At 34.0% G+C, this 16,653-nt stretch overlaps 1 protein-coding gene across 1 annotated transcript in view; it reads left to right on the forward strand.

Annotated features, from left to right (window-relative positions):
• LOC134712894 (E3 ubiquitin-protein ligase TRIP12-like) overlaps positions 1–11,942 on the forward strand; it is a 47,107-nt gene extending 35,165 nt beyond the window's left edge. Inside the window, exons 28-40 of the mRNA XM_063574888.1 lie at positions 384–586; positions 876–982; positions 1,607–1,758; positions 2,063–2,208; positions 3,062–3,215; positions 3,655–3,753; positions 4,798–4,912; positions 5,269–5,417; positions 6,157–6,321; positions 7,419–7,583; positions 8,123–8,236; positions 8,956–9,154; positions 9,381–11,942. Of these exons, the coding sequence (XP_063430958.1) occupies positions 384–586; positions 876–982; positions 1,607–1,758; positions 2,063–2,208; positions 3,062–3,215; positions 3,655–3,753; positions 4,798–4,912; positions 5,269–5,417; positions 6,157–6,321; positions 7,419–7,583; positions 8,123–8,236; positions 8,956–9,154; positions 9,381–9,577 (1,965 nt within the window). The 3' untranslated portion in view covers positions 9,578–11,942. The remainder of the gene's footprint in view (positions 1–383; positions 587–875; positions 983–1,606; positions 1,759–2,062; positions 2,209–3,061; positions 3,216–3,654; positions 3,754–4,797; positions 4,913–5,268; positions 5,418–6,156; positions 6,322–7,418; positions 7,584–8,122; positions 8,237–8,955; positions 9,155–9,380) is intronic.
• The last annotated feature ends 4,711 nt before the right edge of the window (positions 11,943–16,653 follow it).

The following is a 16,653-nucleotide window of genomic DNA, read 5'->3' on the forward strand; positions in this document are numbered from 1 at the left end:
AGAGGTCCTACCACAAACTGTCACAAGATCTCTTTGTTGATACGATGAAGCACCAAGAGGTCCTACCACAAACTGTCACAAGATCTCTTTGTTGATACGATGAAGCACCAAGAGGTCCTACCACAAACTGTCACAAGATCTCTTTGTTGATACGATGAAGCACCAAGAGGTCCTACCACAAACTGTCACAAGATCTTTGTTGATACGATGAGGCATGTGATAAATATGTAAATCTGACAACTAAAACAACTTTTATATGTAGTGTCTTCACTTCAGTTCATGTAAAGTCAAATTAATTAAAATGCATAAAATAATCATTTTAAAACTGATAGTTTGCAAAAATGCAAGTATTCTGTTAATGTTTTAAACCTATTTATTTTAAGGCTGCTGTATTTATCAGTCAAGGCACAGCCAGACATAAGTTAGAATTTTACATGGGAGAGCGGTTTCTGCCTTACAACATGACAGTGTATCAAGCCATTAAAAACTACAGCAATCCTGGGGAGAAAGATGCCAGTGAAACAGATACGGATTCAGAAATTCCTCTTGGTCATGCTGGCATTTGGGTACAGACCCATACAATATGGTAACAACTACACTTATACTGTGTTTCTTGGCCATCTTTACATTATTTTAAAAGCAAACCAAAGACTATGAATTGTTTCCTTAGTTACCAGCCATGCATCATTTAGGAATAAGATTGATTAACTTGGAGTCTAGAATAAAGTATTTGTCAAAAGACCTTAGAGTCACACACATGACTTAGTTTATCTCCTTGCATGTCCTGATGTCGTAAAGTCACAACAATGACAAGTACCCTGTGGGACCCTGATTTGAATAATAAAATATTTGATTTAATTTGGTTTGTATTTTAGGTACAAGCAGGCTGCTGACCAGGATACAGTTACAAGTCCAAAGAAAACTAAATCTGAACACCATAGTAAATCTAAAGGCAGGAAAAAAGTGGACGATTTATGGAATGGTATTATTATTATTATTATACTACTGCAGAAATATTCTGGACTAAAGCTTATATTTATTTCTTCCTTGACCTTTGACAAAAGGAGTAATGATATAATCAAACTTTTTGGAATATTGGGGATTTGTTGCCTTGATGCCTTGATGCTCAACAAGGGAAGCACATTATAGACGTGAATAGAATTCATGACAAAATTCTCTGTTTTTGAAATGGTGAAATGGAATTCAGGATTTATGTGAGGGGCTTAGATTAATAGTTTTAGTTTTTTATAAGAGGCAAAGATGAATCATGATTGTGAAGTTTTCCTAGTCTGAGATTTAGGACATGATAAACATGGTTTAATGAAATATTTTGTTTAAGCTATTCTAAATCATATTGTATATTTATACCCCATGCTAGAAGTTGTAGGTACAACAGAATTTCATGAAACTTTATAGCCACTGAGGACATAATATGTAAATGTGCATACCTAAAAGAAAATTTTCATCAGTTGATTTTTGTAGAGTTATGAGTCTTTGAACTAGGAATTTGGTGAAATTTTGTTTGTCCCGTGATAATGTGGGACTTGGGGTATGTGAGCGTGCTTACAAAGGTTCTTTAAATCTTTAATGATTTCTTTTATTGTAGACGGTCACTGTCCTGTGATGGTTCCAGCATTAAATGCTTACTTAACAGACAAACTGCCAGCCTTTGTTACAGTTATGGATCCTTCTCTTGACGTTATAGCTCTACTTAGAATATTACATGCCTTTAATAATTATTGGTCTACTATGTATGAGGTATGTTGAGTAATCAAGGATTCTATCACACAGTAAAAGTATAGACAAAAAATGTTGTCGAACAGTACCATCAAATTCTATATTAGATAAAATACATAGAAAGACACACTACAATCATATGCACATTACTTTTATTTGTAATTAGTAGTGTTTAACACAAAATAAATAATCAATCAATCAATCCATCTGAAATGTATACAAAATAATGATTTATGCCTTGAGTTAAGGTCTTTTTGATCTGCAGTCTCATATTTTATAATTTGTTTACATTAAAAGAAAATTTTGATATTTTTTTATATTTCAGGTGCCATTTTCTCACAAACCTATTATGTCTTTCAACGAGTTCTTAAGTTCAAAGTTAACAGCCAAAGCTAACAGACAGCTACAGGACCCACTGGTGATTATGACGGGCAATTTACCTAACTGGTTGGCTGAGATAGCCAATGCAGCGTAAGTAGATGTTCTAGTTCAATTTGATATGGTTATACATAAAGGACAGGAAATTTTGTAAAAATGTGTGGGTTTATTTTGTGATATATATGTTGTTTATCATTTGATGATTAAATAGTCTAGTTTTAAAGGAACTCAGCAATATTAGATGTGTCATTTCTTTCTACAATGTTTATAAACCAAATTCAGGTCTCTCTGATCTGGACTTTGACCTTCGAAACCTATGATAGTTGATCTCCAGCTCATATCTTTTGATCCATTGAACTTTGGTGAAACTGACATTGTCTTATCGGGGCCTTTTATAGCTGACTATACGGTATGGGCTTTGCTCATTGTTGAAGGCCATACGGTGACCTATAGTTGTTAATGATGTTTGTGTCATTTTGGTCTTTTGTGGATAGTTGTCTCATTGGCAATCATACCACATCTTCTTTTTCATATTATTATGTAATTGCATACTGGGGTGGGTCTAATTACATGAGATTGACCTATTAGTAACCATGTGCATTCTTAACATGGAGGCAATAATTATATAAATTGAAAGGCTAACAACTACAAATCTGAATTTTACAGTAGCAACTAAAATGCATGAACGTGGTGTTTAAGTCCTGCTCTATTGACAACTCTAGCCTAGGAAGCAACAGATGAATGAATATTGAATTTATTATCTACTTGTTTCTTAGCATTAAGTAAATTTTGCACTTTGAGGTAAACAAGTTGTTTATTATCTACTGGTTTCTAAGCTATAAGTAAATTTAGAACTTTGAGGTAAACAAGTTGGTTAATTGCTTAAGATGTATACAAAGTTGATTGGTTAAAGTGTTTATTAAATAGATGATGTTCTTTGTTTCAGACCATTCATGTTTCCTTTTGAAACTCGTCAGTTATTATTTTATGCCACAACCTTTGACAGAGATCGAGCTCTAATGAGACTACAAGATAACACCGGTGACAATAGCTCTAATGATAATAATGAGAGGGTAGCTCCTAGGCTGGACAGAAGAAGGGTAAGTGATACAGTAGCAAGGGCTGATAATACTTCATTTAATTTTCAAGTGTTGTTCGCAAAGCTGCTCATGGTATTCAACCAATTTTTGGTAAAATTCACTTACTTTATCAAATCTGTTACCTGGACATATTTGCAAAGGAAATTAACATGTTCAACTATATTAAAGCATGCAAAATCTATTGCAAAGTCTTTAAATTCAAGGCAAATGAAGGGCATGCACTTTTCTATCATTACTAAATATATCACTATGATTCATAAAGCAGTTTTGTTTATGACTGGAATGCCTGCATGACAATGTTGCATTAAGTATACATAACTTTTCAATAAACTTTTTCTCTTTAAGTTGCACAAAGTTTTAACCAAATTTTTCCTAAAGGTGAGACAAGGTTTGTTTATTATTACAATTTGAGTTATTATGAGCGTTTTGTGTGTTTTAGCGAGTTGTGAACCGGTTAGAATTGTTAAAACAAGCAGAGAAAGTTATTGATGAACTGGGTAATTCTAAAGCCTTACTGGAAATTCAATATGAAAATGAGGTAAGATCCTAGACTTTTAGTGTGTTATTGTAGATATTGTAAAACCAGAAAGCTGGCATTAATATAACATAAATATTAAGAATTACTTCAGTCAATGTGACTTCCATGGAGATATTGATATTTTATTATTCTATGACAGTTTATTTTCATTACCCCTGTTGTACTGAAGGAAGCATTAAGTTTACCCTTGTCTGTCTTGTATGTACGTATGTATGTAGGTCCTGAAATTGGTTTCTATTCTTTAAGTCGGTTTACTGTATATTATATGAAATTATATCAGACATCACACAATATGCTGTACTGCCAGGCCCTTCAAATCTGATAAATTTGTCATAGGTCATATAAATAAATAGGTCATTCCAACCAATCCAAATTCAGAGTGCTTTAATCAAATATATTTGATTCCATATTCACTTGCTAAATTAATAATAAAAAGTTTCAATATCATAATTACTTTCACAGTTCTTTTGATTTAATTTTAGTTATTGTTTCTGCTGAAGTCTATAAATATTCATGATTTTTACTATAAAAAACCTTAAAATTCTTGAAAACATTTGTATAATACTATTTTGTGTTTGTTTCTGTGAACATGTACTACATACAGGATACCGTGATAACAGAAAACATATTTTTAACCTTGTTTCAGTCAGACAGATAAATCATTACCAATTGTCTGACTGACCTTTGATGATCATGTAAAGACTGTGATACTATCTTTTTATGATTTTTAAAATTCATTGATTTTTGGTGTTTTAATCCCACTTTGGGGCTATTTTGTGGCTGTTTGTTTGTATGGGTGGATGGAGCCGAACCTTTAGATGGGAAAATTGACAATCCTAGTCAACCAAGACTAGAGTTGAGTGCACCCACACAAGTAGTGTTTCGAACTCACAACCTCAGTGTTAACTGGTCAGTGATTACAGTAGTAGGGCTACTTAGACTACTGAGGCCCCCTAATTTTTAAGAGATCTATGTGTTAACAAATATTGTGTAAATTTGTATCTCCTCTTCTCAGGATATATAATATTTGTTTTACTTTTATAGGTTGGAACAGGTCTAGGACCAACTTTAGAATTTTATGCATTAGTATCAAAAGAATTACAGAAATCAGAGTTTGAATTGTGGAGAGGGGAATCTTTAGTCGAGAAAAACTCTTCAGGTATTATTTGTATTGTTCAGATAATTTTGCAGATACAGTCCTGGTATGATTCTTGAAGAATCTACCTAAAGAAATGAAATGACAATTTTATTTTGGAATATTTACAACTTTAAGTTATATGATTTAAATGAGTTAAGATCAAATATAAACACTGGTATACATTACATATTTCTGTGATTATTTTCTAACCATATTAGCATCACTGTCAATCTGGCTCCACATTAATAATTTGTTTACTTTGGAATTGGTTATGGTAAGCACTTTGCAATGCCATAAGAAAATTCTTCTGTTTATTATTTACAGAATATAGTTTCTCTATAGTGTCCCAAGAAATTACCTCTGTTTATTATTTACAGAACACGTAACAGAATATAGTTTCTCCATCTGTGGACTGTTCCCAGCACCACTTGCACGGAATGCTAAAGCTGCCATTGTCAATAGAATTAAAGCTAAGTTTAAATTCTTAGGCAAGTTTATGGCTAAAGCATTAATGGACTCCAGAATGGTAAGTTATACAGAGTAACAAACATAGAAAAACTGTCATTTTACTGGGGGAAAATAATAATATAATTACCAAAAAGAAATGAAATCATATTCTTTTGCTGTCTGCGAAATGTACTGTAAATTCAGAAATTATTGCGTGCATTTATTGTTGCGATTTTGTCATTTAAGACTTAAATAAGATTTTCTTACGATTTTGAGAAAAATCCTGTTAAATTCATATAAAATATTTCAAAATGCGAGTTTAAATTATTGCTTTTACAACTCAGTCACATTTTTCTCAATAATAAAAACCTCGCATTAATTTCTGAATTTACAGTAGTATGTACTTTTTTTCTCTCAAAAATATAGTCAGATACTTTGTCCCTTTGATAGTAGTGTCAGGAGATTTTCAAAGAGTAGGGGTAAATATTGTCCAATATATTTATGATCAATAATAAATAACAAGACATGGTTAAGATCTCACAGTTTGTTTTAGATGTGTGGATCATCACCAATAGTTAAGTGATATACATCTTTGGTTTTATCATCTACTTTCTGATTGCAATTATTTTGATTAAAATTCCAAGATTACCAGTAAATCTTTTTTTTGTATTAAAAGTTCTAACAATATAGTTTTCTTTGTTTGCTGTAGTGGCAGAGCAAGACAAATTTTGTTTAAATTTCTGAACTCTTTATTTGTAACATTTTTGACTCATTATATATTTTTAGTAATGTAAATGTTATATTTTTTGTGTGTACAGCTGGACTTGCCATTGTCCTTGGTTTTCTACAAGTGGATGTTAGGACAAGAACACAGTCTTACATCAGCTGATCTACAATTTATAGATCCTGTCATTGCCAAGTCTTTCCAACAGTTAGAGGATATTCTCAGACAAAAACACAGAATACTGGCTGATAAGTCACATGTGAGTAACAATGACCAGTCACATGACCAGTCAGATGACCGTCATCTGGTGAAATATAGAATCCTCACTAATTATATGATTGGTCATACATAAGTTAATAGTCAATTCTGCAAGTAAAATTTGAAATGACAAAATATTTTATAAATTTCAAAGCTTTTTTCTTCAGTTTTACCGTCATCAGGAACACACCAACGCACACATTTAATAGCCAGGAATGAAAAGTAAAATTGGTTTAAATATTGAGAACACTGTGAAGGATTAGTTATATACATAAAAGATGGAGAGTGAACAACCTAACATGCTTAGGTCAACAAAATTTTACATATTTAGGGCTTCCAGACTAGATTGTATAAATACATTCCTTTAAGTAGTAGGCAAGCTGTAACAATTTATTTAATTTTCAGGACCTTCCTTTGGAATTGGAAGTGGGGAGTAATAGAAAATACTTTATTCCAATTTTTAAATAGGGCAATATAAATGAATATAGTTATTGACATTTACATCTCATTAAAGTGCAATCAGACTTGGTCCACATGGCTTATATTTGTTATTGTATATCCCCTTCAAAGAAAATGTTTGGATAGTTAAGTGGAACTACCCTCTGTGTATAGAAAAAAAGATGTGGTATGAATGCCGATGAGACAACTCTGTGTGTTTGTCTGTCTGTCTGTCTGTCTGTCTACGTAAATAGCTTGAGGGATATTGATGAACATTTACACAGTTGTAGATGTGCATGAAGAAATATGATTTGTTCTTCATGTTAAAGGAGAGATGATAAATCAACTATTATAATCCCAGGATAGAACTGTCCTTGGTGAGTTCACTCACAGATCTAGTTTGTCAATAGGCCAGGACATGGCTTCTGCAGCCATATTGAATCGGGGCAGATTTTTTGGATAGAGGTGGAAGTAATTTGGTATGAGAAATTCTATGCTTGTTTCTAAGCATCTACCTGTTTCAATGATGTTTTCCTGCATTTTCACCTTAACTATGAAAATGTGCCCCCTATTCAACATGGCTAAAATAACTGTGAAAGGGCCTATCATAAAAATAGTTTGTTATTGAAGCAATGAAATAGAACTGTTGTATGATTTCAGACTGAGGAGAGTCGCCAGTTAGCCCTGGAAAGTTTAAGTATGGATGGGTGTAGTATAGAAGACCTAGATATTGACTTTACACTCCCTGGTTATGGCCATATAGAATTGAAGAAAGGAGGCAAGGATATACCTGTCACATTAGATAACTTGGAGGAATACTTACAGGTAAGGGTCATAAAGGAGGCAAGGATATACCTGTCACATTAGATAACTTGGAGGAATACTTACAGGTAAGGGTCATAAAGGAGGCAAGGATATACCTGTCACATTAGATAACTTGGAGAAATACTTACAGGTAAGGGTCATAAAGGAGGCAAGGATATACCTGTCACATTAGATAACTTGGAGAAATACTAACAGGTAATGAAAGGGCTAGGGGTAAACAAGATTCATACATCTGTCACTTATGACAACCACAGAGGGGAAAAAATATTATATTGCCATTTTAGAGTACCAAGACAAGTCTTCCCATAGAGAGAAATATGAACATTTAGTTTGAGACAACCTCACGGATTGCTCGCAGTTTAATTATTAGATATATACTTGTCGTGGGATTTGATACATTCATACTTATTGAACTATGTAGGAACAAAAAATGTAATTTTAGAGAAATTTAGTTTTTGAATGCAATGGACAAAATGACAACATATTTACACTGTTTGTTTATGGTGATAAATTAAGTTTATTATGTTATATGTTTACAGTTGGTAGTACATTGGAGTTTAGTGGAAGGTGTATCCAGACAGTTTGAAGCATTTAGAGAAGGATTTGAATCTGTCTTTCACATGTCATCACTACAGAGCTGTTATCCTGATGAGGTATACACCAATTAACTACACTTTTGTATTTCTATAAATGAGGAAATTTATATTAAGGATGTTCAACCTTACCATTATTAAAAATCTTGTACTTTTCTACACACCAGTGACAAACTTAGGTAAATTGTGTTCCTTTCTGTATAAATTAATGGCAATTAAAAATGCATACTTGCCAACCTCTGACAATGGGAAATCATGTCATGACATGACATGACATGTCAAAAATCGTGTGAAAACGCGTGACACAGATGCGGACTTTTTAATATGAATGTGGTAATGTTCATAATTTCACATACAAATTTGTTAATATAAAAAAATCATTATATACATGTATTCTACTGTAAACTTTTATTGGTCTGTTATGTTGATTTTAAAGGCACATATTTAAAATAAATGCCAGTTTCAAGTTTTAAGTCGGGTTTGAAACTGCCAATAGAAAATTTGTATGTTTGAGCAATACTAAAGAATTACAATGTAAACTTATTTTAGATATTTATTTTTTTTTATTCAAAAGAGTAGAAAAAATTTATTCTGCACTAATTTTGTCTGCTGGTAATAGCGTTGTGACGTCAATGTGTAGTTTCCCCATGTGATAAGTGCAAACAAAAATACCGAGCGAAACTAACAAGATGACCTAATTTAGACTACAGTAGGATACAGTAAGTATTTATGTATTTCAGCTATAAGACTGTTATACATTAAGTATTTGTGTATTTCAGCTGGAGCAGTTATTCTGTGGTAATGTTACCGAGCCCTGGGATACAAAGATGTTGTTAGAATGTTGTCGCCCCGATCATGGTTATACACACGACAGTCGTGCTGTTAAATCGTTGTTTGAGAATCTCAGTTCCTATGATATCAATGAACAGAGGGAGTTTCTACAGTTTGTTACCGGGTCACCTCGTCTTCCAGTCGGAGGTAAGTAACATTATAAATCAGATGCCAGTATTCAACTATGATATTACAGTCTTACGGGTCTGCTGCAAATGATTATTTAAAATACGTCATAGTTATTAAGTACTATATGTTTAGAATAAAACTTAATTGGCAAAAGTGTTAGAAAACTAACTTTTAAGAACCATTATAAAGACATCAGCCAAGAGATGATATATTACATAATTTAGAATTTGATTTTTGCTTTCAGGTTTTAAAAGTTTGAATCCTCCATTGACAATAGTCAGAAAGACATTTGAAACCAACGATAATCCAGACAGTTTTCTGCCTTCTGTGATGACATGTGTTAATTATCTCAAATTACCTGACTATTCATCTGCACAAATCATGCGAGAAAAACTACAAAAAGCTGCAAAAGAAGGACAACTCTCATTCCATTTGTCATAACAAAAATTTGTGTGTGTGTGTGTGTGTGGATTGTTCTCGGTATGGAATCAAATTGTGATTGTGATTGTTATTTTCATGGTGGGAATTTTTTAAGAAAAATAATATGCGGTCAATTTACTCCTGCTTTAATTTAGTTTTGTTAATTAGACAGATTTGGTAGATCTTGTCAATAGATGATTTTCTTCTGTAATTTGTATTACTAGTCATATTGTTTATATTTTATGTAACCTCGACTTTAAAAAAATGAATAATGTATGTGTCAACTTGTCCATGTACAATAACGTATGTGTCAACTTGTCCGTGTACAATAATGTATGTGTCAACTTGTCCATGTACAATAATTTATGTTTCAACTTGTCCATGTACAATAATGTATGTGTCAACTTGTCCATGTACAATAATGTATGTGTCAACTTGTCTGTGTACAATAATGTATGTGTCAACTTGTCCATATACAATAATGTATGTGTCAACTTGTCCATGTACCATTATTTATGTGTCAACTTGTCCATGTACAATTATGTATGTGTCAACTTGTCCATGTACAATTATGTATGTGTCGACTTGTGATTGATTGATAGATTTGGAGTAAAGCATCCATGCAATATAACAGAATGAAGTAATGTGATTATGAGAGATCATGGTTTGCTATTATGTTTTCATTCTTTATATGTATTTAATTGGATAAACAATCATTTTGTATGATGACATTGACCTATAATCTCATGCTATTACTTTAAAACATGTTTTATTTCAGAAAGGCACATAGAAATATCCAGAAATAGTTATATAAATAAGAAGAGACTGTAAAAACTAGCAAAGTTTGAAGATAATGAGAACAGAGAAGGTTTTTTTTCATCCCCCATCAAATCTTATTGGTGTTTTTATAAATAATTTAATTTATGATTTAACATATCTTCTCTGATTGGCTATCAGCTCATAGATATAACTTTGTCATGTGACTGTGATGTCATCTTTTTTTCATGATTTACTCCTTGAAAATGGAATTTAGAATTAAGTTATAAAGAATCAGTAATATATTTTTCTGTCTTTTTAGAATAACTTAAAGAAATAATGTGCATACTTTTAATAAATTCCTTATGTAGTCCACTAAAACTATTCATTTTGATTAAGATTTTAGAGATGATGGGCTCCCAAAACATATCAGAAATCCTTTTATAGTTGTAATCAAAATCTTATTTTAGGAATTGTTTTGTATTTAAAAAAAATAAAACTACATTCAGAAAATAGAGGGAGGAACTCATCTTTTGGGAAATATGTTTTTATGGAGAATAGTGTGCTTTAAGATTATGTTAAAATGAATACCAAAAATCTTAGTATCACTAGAAAAAAACAGTGCTTGTAAAAATAACATGCAGGGATATCCTAATAGTTTATATTTTATATTTGTTTTGTAGGTATATAGAAGTAGATCCCATTTATATTGTTAGTATAATACATACAATTGACATTTTGTTTTCTTTATTTATTTCATATTTCAGTTTTATGTTGATATTTTATTTTGTCATCACAATGATCACATGCTACACAATAAGTTAGGTTTAATTGTTTTGATGAAAACACGGAATGTCTTTTCTTTCAAAGGGAAATATTATGATTATCCAGTGGCAGATCTATAAACTTACATAAGAGACAATGATTCCCTATATAATCAACCAATTCAGATTTTCCTGAAATTGCAATAATTAATCCTGCGTTTTAGTCCATTCTACCAAATTTGCAATAATAAATCCATGCAAAAATTTCTGAATTTACAGTAACAAATATCATTGAGATCTTTATCTGTTATGTCAGTGATTCCCATGAAATTTAATTCAATACAGCTTCTAAGCTTTAGTGATGTCATTTATGTTTGGTTCAAGATAAACACAAACCAGAGATCAGTTATTGACAATTGCTATTAATAAATTAATTGACCTTGATAAAACTAACCAGAGGTCTTCTAGGGATGGTTGATTTTTTATTTGTACAATTTCCTGAACACAAGTCAATGTATTCCTGGACATACTATTGGCCAACAATGATTGTGCTTTGAAAAAGAACAGTCGGATGCAAGAGTAAAATTGTGTGATTTTATACTGTAATGTTTTTACTTATTTAATTAAAACTGTTACTTGCTGTACAGTATAATGTAATGATTTGTACTTTTTTGTTACCTAATGATCTAGAGAAGATCTATATGTTGACCTAGAATGAATGACATTATATTGTTGGCTGACAGAGAAGGTCTGTGTGTTTACTGAGAATGAATGACTGTTGGCTCATTATAAAACTTGTATTTGACAGACATAAAAAGTTTGATGTTGAAAAAACTTTGTACAGAATAAAGTATTCTACGAATGTCTTCATTTTGTTTGAATAATGAGTAATATAAAGCATGCATCAATGATACAATTTAAGCTATAAACTATAGACTCCAATGTCTCATCAGATATATTTATTAAAATCAATGCATGAAATAATGCACCTGTTATACTTTTGCTATAGTTTCAGAGATATAAGTAAAAAGCTGCATTTCTCACCCCACGTTCTATTTTAACCATGTCTTCCATGTTGGATGACGACGACGGATGCCAAGTGATGAGAAAAATTCACTTGGCCCATTGTGCCAGGTGAGATACATAGGGTTTGTAACCTACATAACAAAGTATATATTGTACAATGTTTTTGACTGGTCCATGTCAGTCCTGTTCTTGTCATCTCAACTCCTCTGAAACAACAATACAGAATGTCATGACACTTTGTAAGTTGATGGGACATTATATGTACTGGTAGATGTATATAAAAAAGAAGATGTGGTATGATTGCTAATGAGAAAATTGTCCATAAGAGATCAAAATGACTCAGAAATTAACAACTTTTGGTCACTGTACTGCCTTCAACAATGAGTAAAACCCATGTCCTGTTTTCAGCTCTAGAAATGCCATATTACCAGGAAATAACTATTCAATTTTTGTCTTGCCTGCAATGCAGAAATCGAGTTGAAGGGATTACTTTACAAGTGACTCAGGAGTCTGCTTCAGTGAGTGATAGGAAATAATTGTGATAGATAATTGATATTGACTATGAAGTATCATTACTGTTAATACAGTTTAACAGCTTCACGTTCTAGTAACTGAATAAATAAGCAATTTTCGTTATAAAGTTTTCTGCTGAAGTAAGTTTAATAGGATTGTGATAGATCATTGCTATCATTTGAAATAAGTATGTAGATGTACAGTTCTTGTCTAGGAGAAAGTATGTACATGTACAGTTCTGGTCTGGAGGATTTATATGTACATTTACAGTTCTGATCTTGGAGATTAGTTTGTACATGTATTGTTCTTGTCAGGGAGATAAGTATGTTCATGTACAGTTCTGGTGAGAGAGATAAGTATGTACAGTTCTGGTTAGGGAAATAAGTATGTTCATGTACAGTTCTGGTCTGGGATAACGTATATACATGTACAGTTCTGGTCTGGGATAACATATATACATGTACAGTTCTGGTCTGGGATAACATAAATACATGTACAGTTCTGGTCTGGGAAATAAGTATATAGATGTACAGTTCTTGTCTTGGGGTACAGTTTTGATCTGAGATAACGTATATATACATGTACAGTTCTGGTCTTGAAGATAATTATGTACAGTTCTGGTCTTGAAGATTAATACTGTTAAAGACACTATATAATATCTCTATTTTGATTTTTAACATACTATAACCTCTGGTTAAAACAAAATCGGCAATATAAATAATCAGTAATCCCCTTCAAGTAGATGAAAAGTCTAGAGGATTCCGGATGGCATCACCTCCTGACAAATGTAAATGCCAGGATGTCCGGATCTGAGAATGTACAGTTCTGGTCAGGGGAATAATTATGTTCATCTACAGTTCTGGTCTGGGATAACGTATATACATGTACAGTTCTGGTCTGGGATAACGTATATATATGTACAGTTCTGGCCTGGGAAATAACTATGTACATGTATAGTTCTTGTCTTGGAGTACAGTTTTGGTCTGGTATAACGTATATACATGTACAGTTCTGGTCTTGAAAGTAAGTATGATCTTGAAGATAAGTATGTACAGTTCTGGTCAGGGAAATAAGTATGTTCATGTACAGTTCTGGTCTGGGATAACGTGTATACATGTACAGTTATAGTCTGGGAGAACGTATATAAATGTACAGTTCTGGTCTGGGAAATAAGTATGTAGATGTACAGTTCTTGTCTTGAGTACAGTTTTGGTCTAGGATAACGTATATACAGGTACAGTTCTGGTCTGGGATAACGTAGATACATGTACAGTTCTGGTCTTGGGAATAAGTATGTAGATGTACAGTTCTTGTCTTGGAGTACAGTTTTGGTCTAGGATAACGTATATACAGGTACAGTTCTGGTCTGGGATAACGTAGATACATGTACAGTTCTGGTCTTGGGAATAAGTATGTACATGTACAGTTCTTGTCTTGGAGTACAGTTTTGGTCTAGGATAACGTATCTACAGGTACAGTTCTGGTCTGGGAAAACGTATATACATGCACAGTTCTGGTCTTGGAGATAAGAATGTACAGTTCTGGTCTCGGAGATAAGAATGCACAGTCCCCGTTCTGGTCAGGGAGATGAGTATGTCCATGTACAGTTCTGGTCTCGGAGATAAGAATGCACAGTCACCGTTCTGGTCTGGGAGATAAGTATATAAATGTACAATTCTTGTCTTGGAGATAAGTAGGTACAGTTCTGGTCTCGGGGATAAATATGTATATGTACCGTTCTGGTATTGGAGATAAGTATGTATTAGTACATTTCTTGTCTTGGAGATAAGTATGTACATTACAGTTCTTGTCTTGGATATAAGTATGTACATACATAGTTCTTGTCTAGGAGATAAGTATGTACATGTACAGTTCTAGTCTTGGAGATAAGTATAAACACGTACAGTTCTGGTCTGGGAGGGAACGTTGTGATCTTTGAGATAAGTATGCACATGTACACTTCTGGTCTTGGGGGTAGGTTTGCATATGTACAGTTGTGATCTTGGAGATAAGTATGCACATGTACACTTCTAGTCATGGGGATAGGTATGCATATGTACAGTTGTGGAATTGAAAATAAGTATGCACATGTATAGTTCAGGTCACAGTTCTGGTCTGGAAGATAAGTAAATACATGTGCAGTTCAGGTCTAACTGATAAGTATATACATGTTCATTTCTGGTCTGGGAGATAAGTATGTACATCTACAGTTCTTGTTCAGGAATGTCAGTATGTACAGTTCAGGTCTGGTAAGGAAGGTCGGTATTTACAGTTCAGGTCTGGTCAGGAAGGTCAGTATGTACAGTTCAGGTTTGGTCAGGAATGTCAGTATGTACAGTTCTGGTCTGGTCAGGAATGTCAGTATGTACAGTTCAGGTCTGGTAAGGAAGGTCGGTATTTACAGTTCAGGTCTGGTCAGGAAGGTCAGTATGTACAGTTCAGGTTTGGTCAGGAATGTCAGTATGTACAGTTCTGGTCTGGTCAGGAATGTCAGTATGTACAGTTCTGGTCTGGTCAGGAATGTCAGTATGTACAGTTGCGGTCTGGTCAGGAATGTCAGTATGTACAGTTGCAGTCTGGTCAGGAATGTCAGTATGTACAGTTGCGGTCTGGTCAGGAATGTCAGTATGTACAGTTGCGGTCTGGTCAGGAATGTCAAAATGTACAGTTCAGTTCTGGTCAGGAATGTCAGAATGTACAGTTCAGTTCTGGTCAGGAATGTCAATATGTACAGTATATGTCTGGACCGGAAGGTCAGTATGTACAGTTCATGTCTGGACCGGAAGGTCAGTATGTACAGTTCAGTTCGGGTCAGGAATGTCAGTATGTACAGTTCAGGTCTGGTCAGGAATGTCAGTATGTACAGTTCTGGTCTGGTCAGAAATGTCAGTTTGTAAAGTTCAGGTCTGGTCAGGAATGTCAGTATGTACAGTTCTGGTCTGGTCAGGAATGTCAGTATGTACAGTTCAGGTCTGGTCAGAAATGTCAGTTTGTAAAGTTCAGGTCTGGTCAGGAATGTCAGTATGTGCAGTTCTGGTTTGGTCAGGAATGTCAGTATGTACAGTTCAGGTCTGGTCAGGAATGTCAGTATGTACAGTTCAGGTTCGGTCAGGAATGTCAGTATGTACAGTTCATGTCTGTTCAGGAATGTCAGTATGTACAGTTTATGTCTGGTCAGGAAGGTCGGTATGTACAGTTCATGTCTGGTCAGGAAGGTCGGTATGTACAGTTCATGTCTGGTCAGGAAGGTCAGTATGTATAGTTCAGGTTTGGTCAGGAATGTCAGTATGTACAGTTGCGGTCTGGCCAGGAATGTCAGTATGTACAGTCGCGGTCTGGTCAGGAATGTGAGTATGAACAGTTGCGGTCTGGTCAGGAATGTCAGAATGTACAGTTCAGTTCTGGTCAGGAATGTCAGTATGTACAGTTCATGTCTGGTCAGGAATGTCAGTATGTACAGTTCATGTCTGGACCTGAAGGTCAGTATGTACAGTTCAGTTCGGGTCAGGAAGGCCAGTATGTTCAGGTCAGGTCTGGTCAGGAATGTCAGTATGTACAGTTCATGTCTGGTCAGGAAGTTCAGTATGTACAGTTCAGGTCTGGTCAGAAAGTTCAGTATGTACAGTTCAGGTCTGGTAAGGAATGTCAGTATTTGCAGTTCTGGTCTGGTCAGGAATGTCAGTATGTACAGTTCAGGTCTGGTCAGGAATGTCAGTATTTGCAGTTCTGGTCTGGTCAGGAATGTCAGTATGTACAGTTCAGGTCTGGTCAGGAATGTCAGTATGTACAGGTCAGGTCTGGTCAGGAATGTCAGTATGTACAGTTCATGTCTGGTCAGGAAGTTCAGTATGTACAGTTCAGGTCTGGTCAGAAAGTTCAGTATGTACAGTTCAGGTCTGGTCAGGAATGTCAGTATTTGCAGTTCTGGTCTGGTCAGGAATGTCAGTATGTACAGTTCAGGTTTGGTCAGGAATGTCAGTATGTGCAGTTCTGGTCTGGTCAGGAATGTCAGTATGTACATTTCAGGTCTGGTCAGGA

The sequence above is a fragment of the Mytilus trossulus genome, chromosome 3 (assembly GCF_036588685.1).
Source record: "Mytilus trossulus isolate FHL-02 chromosome 3, PNRI_Mtr1.1.1.hap1, whole genome shotgun sequence".
NCBI lineage: Eukaryota > Metazoa > Mollusca > Bivalvia > Mytilida > Mytilidae > Mytilus > Mytilus trossulus.